This window comes from Cavia porcellus, unplaced genomic scaffold (genome assembly GCF_034190915.1).
Source record: "Cavia porcellus strain 051 isolate PalLab524CR breed Dunkin Hartley unplaced genomic scaffold, mCavPor4.1 scaffold_19, whole genome shotgun sequence".
Taxonomy (NCBI): Eukaryota; Metazoa; Chordata; class Mammalia; order Rodentia; family Caviidae; genus Cavia; species Cavia porcellus.
This window is the reverse complement of record NW_026947502.1, coordinates 23510947-23526554: the sequence shown is the minus strand read 5'-3', so window position 1 is coordinate 23526554 and position 15608 is coordinate 23510947. Positions and strand designations below refer to the sequence as shown.

The window sequence follows — 15608 nt, the reverse complement described above, 5'->3', positions numbered from 1 at the left end:
AGTATTTATGGAGCCTCTGATGCATCTCTCCCGACAGGCATCTGGAAAAGCTCAGACCTGGGCAATTTAGAGCCAATGGGCACGACACTGGAGAACGAAGGGAAGTTGGGGGCAGCAGGGATGGATGTCTGGCAGAACACTTTGCCTCCTTTGATGCTCCTAGCGACTGTGGGAAGTGGGTCCAGAAAGGGCTGTCTTTCCTTGCTTTGAGGAAGCAAAGGCTCAGAGGTGACAAGATTCGCCCAGCGTCACCAGACACAAAGCAGATGTTCGAGGGATTTGACATGGCGTTGTCAATCCATGGCCAAGTCCTGTCATTACTCTCAGCAGCATATGAGGCACTGGGTCTTCGCAAAACAGGACAAGCCTTCTCCAGGTAGGATTTTCCAGCAGTGACCTTGAAGACATGCACAACTTTTAGTGACGCGTGTGACTGTGAATTCAGTGCAGTGGTGTCAACAAGTGTTCCAGGAAGCAGCTGTTGGTCATTGCCACGACTGCTAGACCGGACAGGGACGAGGCTTCTGGGCATCAAAACGCTGAAGTTAGGCTTCCTTAGAGCTGAAATAAGGGTTATTTAGACACTTTTGGGGGTTCTTGTTGGAACTGTCTAGTCCAGTGTTAAAATAATTAAAAAATAAAAGTGTCACAAAGTTTTTCAATCCTTGTCTCCTGAAAGAGAGCCACAGTCAGTGTTTTTTTCCGGGGCCCTGATGGGAACCGCTTTCCTTCCCTGGTTCCTTTCCTCTAGCTCCTTTACTGCCTCCTCCCTCCTAGCTCTCGGTAGCTCCAGCAAAGTTCCCAACTTAGTCGACATGACGCGCGGCGCAGCCAATGGGAGGCTGAGCTGGCGTTTTTGGGGGGCGGGAGGGGTGGGCCCCACGTCTCGGGTGTCTGCCCTGCTCAGTGAATGGAGAGAGCGAGCGCCGGCCAGCTCACCCGGCCGCCCCTGCCCCAGGCGCCGCCGCTGTGCTCCGGAGCCCAGCCCCAAGCCGGACCTACCCGGGCGGCGCGCCCCGCTGCCCTCGACCCAGGTCCCCAACCCGGCCCGCAACCCGGGCGGCGGGCCAGCGGGACCAGGGGGCGCTCGGCACCTGGGCACTCTGAGCGATGCGCAGCGGGGCAGCTCCAGCCCCGCCGATGGAGCAGCTGCCTCCGCCGCCGCCGCCCGGCGCGCCCTGCTCCGCCCGCGCCCCGTGCGCCTGAGCGCCGAGCTCGCCCCTCCTCCGCGCCAACTCCGCCGCCCGTTCCCCAGGCCGCCCGCGCTCCCCGCGTGTCTCCCGGGCTCCACGCGCCTCGCCCCGCCGAGGCAGCCTCCTCCGGACGCGGGGCCCTGCACACCATGGCCCCCGGGCGGACAGCGGCCGGCGCCGCCGTGCGCACTCGCCTGGCGCTGGCCTTGACGCTAGCGAGCGTCCTGAGCGGGCCCCCAGCCGCCGCCTGCCCCACCAAGTGTACCTGCTCCGCCGCCAGCGTGGACTGCCACGGGCTGGGCCTCCGAGCCGTTCCCCGGGGCATCCCCCGCAACGCCGAGCGCCTGTGAGTACCCCCGGCTCGCCCCACGCGGGCCACCCACCTGGGTCCTTCCGAGGGGCCCTTGGTCGCCGGATCCTTCCTCTCCTCTCCGTGGCCCTGGATGCGACCTCTGTGCTCACTCACTCCCCAATCAGACCCCCGTTCTCTAAGTTGGGGCGTTGTTCTTTGGGCAGGTGTGGAGAGAGACGTCTCCAAGCCCCGTAGTGAGCCAAGAGCAGTGCCTTTGGGGGCGCGGACTCCAGATGCAGGGCCCTCTGACAGCTTCCTAGGAGAAGCTGGCTGATGGAGAGGGGAGGGGAGATCCCCAACCCTGGAGGTCTTGGGGTGGGCGTGAGAGGTCTGCGCTCACAAAGGGAGGGGGTGGCTAGAAGGTGAGGGTGACAGGCGTGGAGTGTGTGGCAGGGAGATGGGAGAGAGGGCCCTAAGACTTGACCGCCTTGGAGATCAAAATGGGCCAGCTGCTCTGGCTGCGCTTGCAAGGAAAGTTGAAAGTGTGTATGAAGGTCTAACTTCTGAGAGAACCGGACGAATTTGGAGTGGGTGCTTGCAAAACCCGCCCCGCCTGGAGCGCAGCCTCGGTGATGCCAAGTTGCAGCCCGGGTGAATTTTTTATGGCTCGGTTATAAATGCCTCCCCAAACGGGCTGGAGAATGGAAATGCTGACAGCCCTTTAAATGAGACCTAGCGCTATAATCTTACAAACCGCACTCAGCCTCCGATCCTGGGCTTGGCAGAGAGTGGAGAGGCTCTTGGAGAGAGGGGTGGGTTGACCCTCATTTTAACCCCAATTGTGCAACCAAATATTTACTTTTCATATGTCAACGTTTTGGAAACATTTATCATTTTGATCCTCAGACCAAATTCAAAACCGGGGCTCTGGGGTGGGCTTGTTGTAGCCCACAGGTGGGGGCAGGGTGCGGAAGGAGGCCGAACTGGTGGAGGGGGTAGGAGCCCTCCTGGAACCCAGGGGAGGCAGGAGTGAGGGAGTGTTTGCTCTAGGCTGAGAGGCACCCTTGGAGGCTTGGGCCCTCTCTTCCCCTTCCCGGGCCTGTGGGGGTGGGTTCCCCTTCTGCGTTTTGACCTCAGGCTGGAGGATAGTAGTGGTGAGATGAAGGGTCCCTAGAGTGCTGGTTCCTGTTAGTTATCTCCCAATCCCCTCACCTCCTCTTCCACCTATGTTCTGTGTCTGTCTGAGCAGCAGCTCCATAGAAATCCCTACCATACGCCTGCTACTTTCTTTTGGCTCAAAACTTTTTTTTTTTTTTTTTTAAGTTTTCAAGTGCAACCATTGATTGTTCTTTTGGGTTGAGCCACACCCCCAGCAGAGATTAGAGCTCAGTCTTCCTTAACACATACAGAGAATCAGGCCCAAGGAAACATTGCAAGCTGATGGTGATAAAAGAGCGGCATCCAGATTTCCATGCCTCAATTCAGACATTATGCTAGACCATTTCAGTGAAAAGCCCCCTTTTAGTGGTATTTTTAGATACTTATAAACAAAGTGCCCCTGCTCCTTACACCAGGGCTGGCTGCATGAATTAGTAAAATAATAGCATAGCTAATGTTTAATAACTGTTTCTCCTGCCTTGGTCTGAATCTATGTGTTATCTCCTTAAGTTTCTACCCAGCCTTATTAGTTACGTGGATAAGTGCTTATTACTCTGTGTTACAGTTAAGCCACCTTGTTGTGTATTGAAGGTTAAGTGCTTGAATCCAAGCCTGCCTGACTTCTAAACCCACACCCCTTACCACTCTGCTGACTCCTTAGAACCAGGGCCAGTTTGGGCCACAATCTATAAACAGACCATTCTGGGAGTGTTCCTGTTGGGCTTGGGTCTTAGCAGAGGCCGCTGTCCCCACTGCTTTGGGTGTTCCCTATAAACATTCAGCTCACTTTTGACATGCCCTTTGTGGCTGGGTCTTGAGACTGCGCTTTGCTCATCTTGAAATCAAGTCATATTTTTGGGAAATGCAGGAAAATGGGCCCCTCTTCTCCTGGAGACTTCGTGTTTTCCAAAGCTACAGGCAAGGCGTATATCTAGCGTGCCACCTGGCCACCTTGCCATAAGGCTCAGGCAGCTCAAGGCAGACCATCTGCTCCACAGCTGGGGAAACTAGGTGGAGAATGGACTTCTGGACATTCCCAAGGGCCACCTGCTGCAAGCATGGTCACTGACAAGGAGTAGGAGCTGCTTTTGAAATATGTGCATCCCACCAGGCTTCATTTGGTCACTGGTGACACTGGTTTAGGTACATGGGGGCTATGGGATGCCAAGGGTGGCCTCCCCTCTAGTCTTCTTCCTTTCTTCCTGGGGGTGGGTGGCAGCCTTTAGGAGTCAGATGGGTCAGGTTCACCAAAGGATTTAAGGGTATCTCAACAACGTTCTTGACTGCCCCTTACCCACTCTCAGTGAACTCAGCCTGAACATTTCAGTTCTGCACACTGTTGAGGGACTTCTGGGCTATGCTGAGGATTTCTTCAGGGAAGCACTGCTCATTCATTCCTCCCTTCATACATTCAACAAATATTACTCGGGCTCTACTTCTTTCCAATAGCTGCACAGAAAATCATTCCATATACAGAGAGAAAACAACACTTCAACTTGAAGAACGTAATCAAAGCGGGAAGGAGGAAACTTCCTTTGATGAGTATTTTAAATTTCTGAGGGATCATTTTGACATGGGCACCAATTTATCAGCATAGCCATTGAATTCTCAGGACCTTCTAAAAACCCAGTGTTTCAAACACAGATGTTGAAATTGTGTTTCGAAACAAAGAAAAAGCATTTTCTCCATTCTGTATTCCTGCTACTCGGCCTACAAAACAGCCTTTTATGAAAGAAGATGTGTATTTGCTGTGTACGTGCTTGGATCTGTGTGTGTGTGGTTGTTTTCCTAGGTGCTTTTGACTTCAGAAACCTCATGATATGACATGAAGGACAGCTTGAGTGGGGATAATGTGGTCCCCATTTGGATTTAGCTGCAGGCCTGGAATGTGGTATCAGCATTGGGGGTCTGTGTTCTGAGTTCTTTACTAAGGTGTCAGTTCAGCATACCCAGAAAAAGAAGCTCTGTGGCTTTTGTAAACTACTGACTTTTTCCCTCCTCAGGGAGGAGGCAACACCCACAAGAAAGCTAAATAAACAGAGAGGAGAGTTCAGTGTCATTCGTTATCCATGCAGCAATGATAGAGGCTCTTGGAGAGGAGAGGAAGTGAATGTTGGTGCCTGAAACAAAACATTTACCATGGAGCACAGAGTAAACAGATGTTGCCTTTACCCTCTGAGTACAAAAGGAGCCCACAGATGTAATTCTTTTCCAACCACAGTCTCAGCCTGGAAAAAGAGGCAGGAGATGAAAATGAACCCTCACGCGGCGTCTTCTCCCTGCGATGCCGGAGGCAGACACCCGCGGCGAGGTGGTGGCCTGCACAGTGGAGTAGGGGCAAGAGTGGACATCTTTGGTTTTTCACTTGGCTCCAGAACATGCTGGAGACTGCTGTATTTAAATAAACATTTCCTGTTTGTGAAGGAAAGCGGGCGAGAGGCTGAAACGTGAGAATGTGGTAACTTAATTTTCTCCGTCACTCCAGATGACGGCAAGCTTTGCCGGTGGTTGGGTCCAATAAAAACCGACACCGTGTCATAGGCTTTCTCTCCCTTGACCACAAAGGTCCCAAGGTCAAGTGGGAGACTTTCCAAGATGCTCAGCAGCCTGGCTCTGCATTCTGGTACTCCCAAGCCTCGGGGCCAGCTCAGAGGACCAGGGGCAAGCTGGCGAATGGGGGGATCTTCAGGGAAGACAGTGCTTTTCTGGATTGCCTAATGAGCAGTGGACTGTACTGCCTTCAGGGTGCTGTGAAACTCTGAACAGACCGCTGTCCTTCTCTGAGCCTGATTTTCCTGAAATTAGGATTCCAGCAGTATCTTAGTGGTTTTCCATGTATTAGCTGTAGTCCACTGGTGGACTGTCAGGGCCCTCTTCCTCAGTGCCCCAAATAGCATCTGACATTTAGTAAGTTTTCAGCTAATATGTGTTCAGTAAAAGACTAATAAACCTCAAAAGTACAAATGTTTCTTCCATTTTCACAAGGGAAAGTTGAGCAATCACAGATTTGCATTTTGATGGATGGCTAAGGGCTATTTAGCAGTAATCTATTACATGAGATATTAAGGTTATCTAAAATGTTGTATTTCCATGAACTGAAATTGTTGCCTTACAAGAATTGCCCAAGACTCCTAGTGAGTGATCCACTCTGCAGTCTGGTTGCCAGATGTTGCTTAGCAACCTTGCAAAACTCCTACTGTGCACATGCTCATGAAAAGAGCTAGCAATCCTGAACACTTAAACCATAGGACTTTCTAATCAGAAACTCATCAGCATCATCCTGAGCTCTCGGTGGTTTTTGATTGCTTCTCTTCTTGTATTAATTGATATGTATTTGTAGGATCATTATTGAGTTTTGCTTTTGCCAATCATCTGGGATTTTTATTATTTCTGCTTTTTTTTCTTTTGCCACTTCTGTTGCCTTCCAACCCTAAAGTAAAAATAAAGCATGGGTTTGGATCTGTGGACTCACTTTTCTTGACTATGTGTATGAGGAACACAGGGTTTCACAGTTCTATGCATCAGATTTTGGCACAAGTTAAAGAGACAGCTTTGGGTTTTAATTCACCTCCATTACATCCTTGCTGTTCCATCCTGGGTGCATTCTTCCATTTCCCCAGACTGCAGTGTCTTTCATTGTGTGGTACCTCATTTCCACACCTGTAATGTAAGGATGAGAATTGTATGAGGATGCTATAAATGTAGCCCAAGGCAGTCTTGTAATGCGCTCTGCAGGGCACCTATCTCGGTGTTCACTCATTATCATTGCTGTGACTGTTTATCTGACTACAATTTATGCAGCTGTAAGGTATGTACAATAAGCATTCCTATTTGGGAGGATTAAATGTATGGTAAGTACTTAACAGTGTCCAGCACATAGGAGTCCCCGCAAAACGATTAGTGATTGTGACCAAGGCTGGTATTTCCATGTGTGCATCTCAGACCCTGTCCAGCTGTCCAGCTAAGTGGTTTAACTGATGTACTCTGAATTTTGTTCTGCCCCTGAGCCCTGCAAGTTCCTTAACTACAAATGAGCTATAGCCAGCACTGTCTTCCTCTGTCCCTTCCTCCTTCCTCTTGTCTCTCTGTCCTGCTCTGGCAGCTAAACTCAGGTTTGCCCCTGTTCTATAAAAAAGGGAATTATGGTTAAAATGGTTTATATATTTCCCATGGGTGTGCTGCCTTGAGATATATTTAAATAAGAAATGTGGGGCTGGAGATTTAGCTCAGTGGAATAAGTGCCTGCCTGGCAAGCGTGAGGTCGTGAGTTCGATCCCCAGTACCAAAAAAGAAAAAAAAAAAAAAAAAGCATTTTATTTATTTATTTTGAGGGAGCGAATTTTCATGGGGGAATTTTGGCCCTTATTTTCAATGCTCATTTCTTGTATCTTTCCCCCAAATACCTCCTTTTAGTGATCTCCCCGATCTGCCTCCCTCACTACTTTTACTTGAAATAGCTGTATTTACAGACAGGCTCCACTCTCATTAGGTAAGGTGGTTTTAACCCTTTTTAGAATTGCTTAAAAGAAAGAAAAACAAAAGAGGAAGGATGCTTTCCCAGGAACTTCCAGGTACCACCACTGACCGGAAGTGAGACGGATGCAGAGGAAGCCTCTCCTCCTCCCTTCTTCCATGGTGCACTGCGTGGATTTCCAGGGTTCTGCCTCACCTACTGTGCTCCATCCTTCAATGCAGATCAGCCTTGCTCTGTGGGGTGGAAAGCCTGCACTAGGAATTCTCTGTTCGACACCCTGCAGACCTGACCAATGTTATATTTACATTTATATAATGAGACATTTTGAAGAGGGGACCCAACTGTAAACGCAGAATCCATTTTGTTTCACATACACCTTGCACACACAGCCTAAAATAATTTTATGTACTATCTTTGCACATGAAACAAGGTTTCATCAAGAGTTCATGGTGTGGGATTTTCCACTGTGGTTATCATGTCTGTGCTCAAAAAATTTCAGATTTTGGAGCATTCTAGATTTTTTATTTTCAGGTTAGGGATATTCAACATGTATTACTTAGGAAGTGATCTTCCACACCCTACTACCTCATTTGATTTCTATTAGTGTATCCTGAAGTGACCTTTTCACTTCTGACAGCTGTGGCCTTGGCCTGGCTCATTTGATCTGGCTTTTTTCTTTCCTGCCAGGAGCCCTCCAGCCTTCCCTGCTGCTATGTTTATTGAGTACCCCCATCCTAGACTTGCATAGTTAGTTGACTTTCTGAAGTCTAAGTGCAACGTTTTTCATTCATGCTAAGTAAATTTTGGTGAGTTATTTTATTTCATCAGCTTTTCAGGAACATTTTCTGTTTTGATTTCCTCCTCTAACAAATTAACCACTCCTTTCTCTATCTCCCACGCTTTATTTCCTCTGTAATTTCAGTGAACTTGCCCTATGGATTTTTATCCAAGTTGTCTCTATAATCAGCATAGTCCTTTTTTTCAAAGCCTTCCTATGGTCTGGGGTGTAGGATTATATAAATATCTTGTCCTGTTCTCTCTGGCTGAAATGAATAAAACTGTTGAGATCTTCATCTTCTTTCTTTGAGGTTCTACTGTTCATATTTTCCCTGGAATAATTTCCAGTTAATGTTTTATTCTTTATCATGCTGAATTTTCTCTAAACTCTTGGCTTCTCATAGAACTTTCTGTTATAATGTCAGTTTCATTCTTGGCCTATTTTAGGCTGGTACCAGCAGCCTTACCAGCATGGAATGTAAGCTGTAGGTATAAATACAGGTGTGTGTGTGTGTGTGTGTGTGTGTGTGTGAGAGAGAGAGAGAGAGAGAGAGAATATGAATGAATGAATGAATGAATTTCTTCTGGCAAATATTTTAGTTGGAAGAATCATTTCAGAGAGCTTCAGCTTCAGCTTTCCCCCACTCCTGGAGATTGAACCCAGTGAACAATTACTCTACCAATAGACTCCATCTCCATACCCTAGTTTCAGCTTGTTTAAACAGTGATCTTCTTTAACTTCCTGGCTACCCACTGGCATGGAGCACATTTACATAAAAAGTTTTTGGAGCAAATACGATGGAAGATAAATCATAGAAAACTGAAGCTTCACAGGCCCCCATACCTCTGTAAATAATAATAATCAACTCCAGAATAGTAGCTAACTTTGAGCCCTCTTTGCGATTGGCCTTGCTCTAACTAAGCAACAGTTTGATGCACGACATCATGAGAGGAATGTTCATGATGCGATATGGACACCTGGAGGAGAAGAGCCATCCTGTCCAGTTTGGGGAAGCAGATGACATCTGAACCAGAGCTTGAAAGGTGAATAAGGTTCTGATAGGTAGAAATGGGAAGGGACTATATTTCATAGAAGTTTATGATCAGATGGGCCTGAGGCCAATTTAAAATGTTAGGAGCTGAACTTTAGGAAGTGTGCATCTAATAGGGATGTTTAGAAGAGAATCTATTAGCTCATGTCTTAGGAATGCATATCACCATGGCATATACCAATACATGAAGACCCAGTAAGTGGGGAAGAAAGTACATTGTTATTATTATTGTTTTAAGGAATGTATTAGTCTGTTATCTGTCACTATAATAAGTATTCGAAGATGATAGTATACACACAACAAAAGTTGGTTCATGTATACTTTTGGAGGGTGACAGTCATGCTGCTGGTTATGGAGAGGGCCCCATTTGGCTGTGTCACATCATGGTGGATGACAACACAGTACGAACTTGTGTGCCAGGGAAAGATCACACTGTGAGAAAGGAAACCAGTAAGTACGGAGGGGTCCATCTTGTCCTTTATAACAATTCACCCTTGTGAGAAGGTTCCGTGAAAGCTACATTAATCCCTTCTGAGAAAAGTCCCCCCAGGTGACCTAATTATCTTGCATCAAGGCTCACCTCCTCTAGGTTCTTTTGCCTCCCAATACTGCCACACTGGGCCAAAGGTTCTAACATGTGAATCTTTATAAAGGGAACATGGTCAAGCCATATCCAAACCAAAGCAACGGGATAAATTCTCTGAGAACAGTTCTGATGATGGACCTGTTAAGTAGTATTTCTCCCCTCAAATAGCTACTCAAAGTTTCACAGATTGTCTGTGTTTCTCATTAAATGTACCACTTATTTCTTGTCGGTGTCACTCCCGGCCGGCAGGAAGGACACACAACAAAGTCTGGCAGTGGACAACCTTTTCTTTATTCTCCTTCTCCGTACAGCCTGCCCCGGGAATCCTCCCGGCCGAAGCCTCTGTTGGTCCGCTCCCCGCGGCTCCTTGCGTGCTTCTCCCTACAGTCTGTCCCGAAGCCTCTACCGGTCCGCTCTCCGCGGCTCCTTGCGTGCTTCTCCCTACAGTCTGTCCCGAAGCCTCTACCGGTCCGCTCTCCGCGGCTCCTTGCGTGCTTCTTCTGCTTCTTTTTTTCGTGGCGGGAGAGGCACTCACTTTTATAGGGTTACAGTGGCCAATCAGTTCAAAGCGCGCGATGCGGGCTGATTGGCTAACATCAGTTGTTGCTAGGCAGACTATCTTACAGGGCGGGTTGTGAAGCAGGAGATCTTACAGGGCGGGTTGTTTACCAAGCAGGAAGCAGGAGATCTTACAGGGCGGGTTGTTTACCAAGCAGGAAGCAGGAGATCTTACAGGGCGGGTTGTTTACCAAGCAGGAAGCAGGAGATAAGCGCCATCTTAGCACACTCGATGGGAGGGGTAATCTAGCTCAGGCTTTGCTCTTTCCTACAGGCCTCACGTCCGCCAAGTAAGGCGACCGGGCTCGGCCGCGGCTCCCAACAATTTCTCTTAGTCATGATCACTGGACTTCTCTCTCCCTGGCATCAGTTTCTATTAGAGCAGGATATACAGAAGATACATCCTGACTGGAACAGACTATAACTTCACTTATCACAACCTATCTCTGCTTGTGTGGGCGCAGGCTCCTGTTCGCCTGTCCGAAATACCAGACTGGGATCCTGACCCCTGATTCATTCTGTACTTTGGCAGTAATACGTATTGTGGTTTGTGAAAGTTGGCTAGCATGTTTAACCACCCACCTTGTCTCCCTATTGAAGTTTTTGTTTTGGCTTTTGTTTTTCTGCCTATGAAGACCCTGTGTGTTACCTCTTATGCTCATTCTTTCTCCTGGTCCTCTAGAATAACTCTGTACCATAATTCAGCTTTGGTGGCATGACAGAGAATCCTTTGTCTTCTGCTAATCTGAAGTCTATGGCTTGACTATGCAATTGCAAATCCTGTACATCTCTCTCTGAGCCTGAACTGCTTCTGCTTCTTGTCTTAACCCTTATAGTCTATTTTCTTGTCTGTCCTCCCCTCCATGTAGCTCTCCATGGCCTTGATATCAAATTTAGACTGTTGTCACAAAAGCTATAAATCCTGAGATAGAATTTCTGGAATTTCTGGGTTTGGATCTTCATTGGAGACTCATGACTCTATCCGGGAAGCAATCCCAGACTTCATCTTCATGGCCACTGGAAGTCTTTGATTATGTCTAGGATAGTATATAAGGGAACTCTAGGGCTAGACTCTGTTAATAGTGAAGTGCTTAGACATACTTCTACACTGCCTTCACCCCAAGCAGTACATGAGCACGAGCAGATTTTTCTGTAATTGAAAAGCACAGTTGGTGGTGATTTCACTGGAGGGCTGTCCTGCTGAGAAATACATTGCCAAAGTTTCTGGATTATCTAGTACTTGACTGACACTGTTTTTTTCTCTCCTGTCTGTCCAGCTCTAGAAATGTAGCTGGAAAGTATTCTGTGTTACAAGTTTTCTAAGTGATGTAATTAGAAATCAATGGGAAGTACAAGTTAGATGTGACAGCAAACAGGTAGGAAGCCCTAGACGGAACCTTGGTTTCCATAGTTTTCTAACTGCAGGACCCGTACGAGAACCTTTCTGCGTTTCCACTGTCTCATCTCCTACCTTTGAGTGGCAGGAAAAACACATCTCATGGGGCTGGTGCAAGGTTTATATGAGATCAGATGTGTTCAGATGTCTCTTAAAGTTAGTCTATGTGAATGCCTTAATGGTCTGCCCATAATATTTGATTTGAACCACTAATCCTGTATCTTGAAGATGATCAAGGTGTATTTTAGAATCTCTCATGTATAGATAAGGAAACTTAAGGAATTTAGCAGCCTTCCTCATAGTCCCCCTTCTTCCAAACTTTAGTTTATCATTTAACCAAATGTATCTTTCATGAATGCAAACATATCTGGGTGTGGTGGTGCTCACCTGTAATCCCAGCAGTAGGGAGGATGAGACAGGAGGATTGCCTTGAGGTCAAAGCCAGCCTGGGCTACATAGTTCAAGGCCAGCCTGAACTATAAAGCAAGACCTTGTCTAAAATAAAAAGAAAGAAAGAAGGAAGGAAAGCAGGCAAGCAAAACAAAACAAAACAAAGAAACCAAATGTAATCATAGTCTCACAACATCATCTCAGCAACCCAACCACATAGAGTTCAGAAGGCTTTACATCTTACTGGGTGACTAACAAGCGGCAGTGTCCAAGATAATAGGACCAAATAAGGGATGCATGAAGGATATTGTCAACTAAAAGAACCATTTCCTGAGGGCCTAACTCAATGAATAAGGCAAGTGAAACATTCTCATAACTAGAACAGCTCAAAATAATATGCAGATAAGTATGGACTGTCCCTTTCTATCAAGTGACTAATGAAGCAGGCTACCCTATTTGACTCAGTGGGTAGACATATGGGCTAGGGAGATGCTAGACCATGAAGGTTATAGCGTTAAACCTTCAGGAGCCACTGATGAATGCAAGCTCCGTTCACTCCTTTTACTGTGTATAAATATATAGAAAAACTCACACATCATAAAAAATAGCACAGTGGAATTGAAAAAAAACTCATGGGGAAAATATTAATCTGAGAACAATTGTATCCGAGAAAACATTCAAGAATGCCTCCATAGCTAGCTGGCAACCAGCACAAGATCTGCATTTTATTAGACTTCTAACTGCATAGAACACTGACCTTATTTGAGAGGCATTTCATAAACACTGACACAGAGCACAAACCCATTTGAGGTCATGAGGAGCTATAGAACCTCTTTTGGGAGAACAAAGTCCCCTGCCATGTGGGGTTGTAATGGAGGCCATGGGTAAGACCCAACCCTGGAGAGGGAGGAGTCTGAATACTTTTATTTTTTTCCTTGGGAAATCTTTCCTTGTGCCCAAAGACCTGGAAAGGAGTGTGGAAAGTTGCTTCTCAGGCAGCATTCACCTGTTCCTTTGGGATGAAGTCTTGTGGCTTGCACTAGTCATGAGCAACATGTCCACTACATCTCCTTCTCTTCCAGTCTGGCCCTTGCCTTCCCATCTGTTGCCAGCTTATGACTTCTGTATTTCTGCCACTGAACTTGGTTGTGTTTCTCTTCTTGTTTACTTCTTTAGCTAAGTACTTTTAGGGCATTTTGCTGGGGTCATCTGATCTATCCCCTCCCTCTTTACTAATCTCAATCCACCATAAAGGAGAAATGTCTTAGGTAATCAGAGGATGCCTCAGTTTCTGGTGGAATTTGCTCTCGAAGGAAGTTAGTCGATGTTCTTTTCTGTATTTGGGCTTTATCTGAGATTGCTCAGACCCATTAAGAAGCCTGTGCCAGTCTGGAAAGCCAGAGAGACAAAGGGGCCAAATCTAGCATTGAAAATGAGAAATAATGCAGAACTGGGAGAAGAAGCAGCAAAGGAAGAATCTGAGACTGCTAATTGCATTCTAAGGGTGCTCAACACCAAATCTGTAGCTTGTTTATAGAGTCCAGAGAGGGAAGATCCTGCATGAGGAAAACAGCAAGGACAGGAACAGCGGGACTCCAGACTGGCGCAGGAATGCACAACCAGAATTCCATTTGCTTCAGGGGCGCTGTTACTGAGTCTAGTCCCCCACCGCACCCTACCCCCAGCTAATCGTTTCATACCACAAGATGGCAACCAGTCTGCTCTGTTCACTTGGTTGAGGCGTACATTTTAATACTTTCTGAAATGTTTCCCATACGCTTCCCCCTGCCATGTGCCCTCCTCTACGTTCTAGAAATGTTACAAAGACTTAAATCTCCTCCTGGGATCTTTGTGATCGGAGCTGCATGCTGATTTGAGTCTGAGCTTCCTAGCTCTGTTCCCCTCTTTAAAACAAGAAACATCTCTTTCCAAGAAGGGCGCGCTCCAGTGTTCTTTGTGTGTTGCTAATGAACAAAGAAGCCCCCTTGCAAAACAGCATTTCACGAGCAGAGCAGGGTTGATAGCACCTCTTGCCAAGTGTGACTGTGTGTAGTTGTGTGGGGGGAAAACAGCTTTGTCAAGAGAAAGGCTGAGGGAGGCGGCTCTGGGGAATTTTTAGCAACTGCAGCATGGTGGAGTAAAAAGAATGGTTGCCTGGGAATTTGGAGACCTGGATATGCCTCAGATGTACTATATGACCTTGGACAAGTCACTTGACCTTTCTGGGCCTCAGTTTCCTCATCTTTAAAAGGGATGAGGGGAATAGCCAGGATGATCTCCAAGGATCCTTTTAGCCCTGTGTGTCTTTACTGTTCGGGACTGGGATTTAGGGTTTAGAACTGAGCCAACATTCAGCCAACCCAAGGGACTTCCTAGAGACAAGAAAGAGGCCAGGACAGCTGCTTCAGGGAGTGGCTGGTCCTTGATTAAGGCTCAAATAATTAGCTGAGCTCCAGAGTTAAACCTCCTGAAATTAAGAAAGAAAAAGATGTTTAGTTTCAAAAATAGCAGGCGTTTCTTAAAACTGATTGGCTTGGGGCTTTGTAGGTTTTACAGAGAGACATAATTTCCCTTCCTCCTGAGCACAGTGGTTTAGAGTATGGAGCTGGAATTGGTGTGACCTGAGTTTGAATGCCATCATCACTAACTCGGAAGTCTTGGCAATGTTCCTTACCAGTAACCTGCTTCACTGGCTTGTGAGAGGATCAAAGCAGGCAACACATATCAAGCTTAGAGGAGAGTGCCTGGCATTTATTAACCACCTTTTGCTACTTAACAGTTGCCTCAAAATTTAGCATTGTAGAGCAGTCACCATTTTATTCTGCTCTATGGTTTTCTGGATCATGAGAGGTGACATGGCCCTGAGTAGGGATAGCTCAGCTCTGCTCCGTTATAGTCGGAGAATCAGCAGAAACATTAGGGTTCATAGGAAGCTTGAAGGACTAGGTCCTTGAATCCCCTACAAGTTGTTTACTCCATGTCTGGTACTGAGCTGGCTGGCTCAGCTGGGTCTGGGGAGCAGAGTGCCTGTATGTGGGACCTCTTTGTGTGACTTGCATTCCTCTCAGTATGGTGGCTTCAGAGCATTGCCCATCTTCATAGAGGTTCAGGACTCCAGGAAAAAGTGTGCAGAAACTCAGCACAACTTAGAAAGCACTTGACTCTTTATAAACGGCCTGAGGGTGTGGAGTAGATTTAAGCTCTCCAGAAGAATTCTTCCTACAGCAGCTGTGTTGCAGCTATCATTTAAACCTCGACAACCATGTAATTACCAGCATTGTTTTCTGTAGCATTGAATTTTATTTTATTTTATGTTATTTTATTAATTTATGTATTTACTTTGGTACCGGGGATTGAACTCACGACTTCATGCTTGCTAGGCAGGCACTTCTGCCACTGAGCTAAACCCATAGCCCTGAGTCTAATTTTAATTAGATTAAAAGTTTTTTGAGGTGAGGAGCTTTGCATTTCTCCATGGAAGGTTAGGACAGTGCTGGTGAAAGTAAGACAAAGTCAACAGCTTTTTAAAAATCAAAGAATATGCAGCAGTTTTGGAAGACCCTGAACTTTAAGCCAATCTGGACGCAAATATTTGAATTCAAGATATACCCTTCATCAAGTTACTTCTCTTTCTCATTAAAAAATGACTATTATCTTCTTTTGAAGTCCTGTAATGTCTCCAATGTTTTGGTTTTATTGGTTTTGTTCTTTACTGTTTTATTCAATTTTATT

General features: G+C 46.5%; 1 protein-coding gene across 1 annotated transcript in view; it reads left to right on the top strand.

Moving 5' to 3' along the window:
* The first annotated feature begins 906 nt into the window (after positions 1-906).
* Positions 907-15608, top strand: part of Slit3 (slit guidance ligand 3) — a 590749-nt gene continuing 576047 nt past the window's right edge. The window contains exon 1 of the mRNA XM_003473328.5: positions 907-1539. Coding sequence (XP_003473376.2) covers positions 911-1539 — 629 coding nt within the window. The 5' untranslated portion in view covers positions 907-910. The remainder of the gene's footprint in view (positions 1540-15608) is intronic.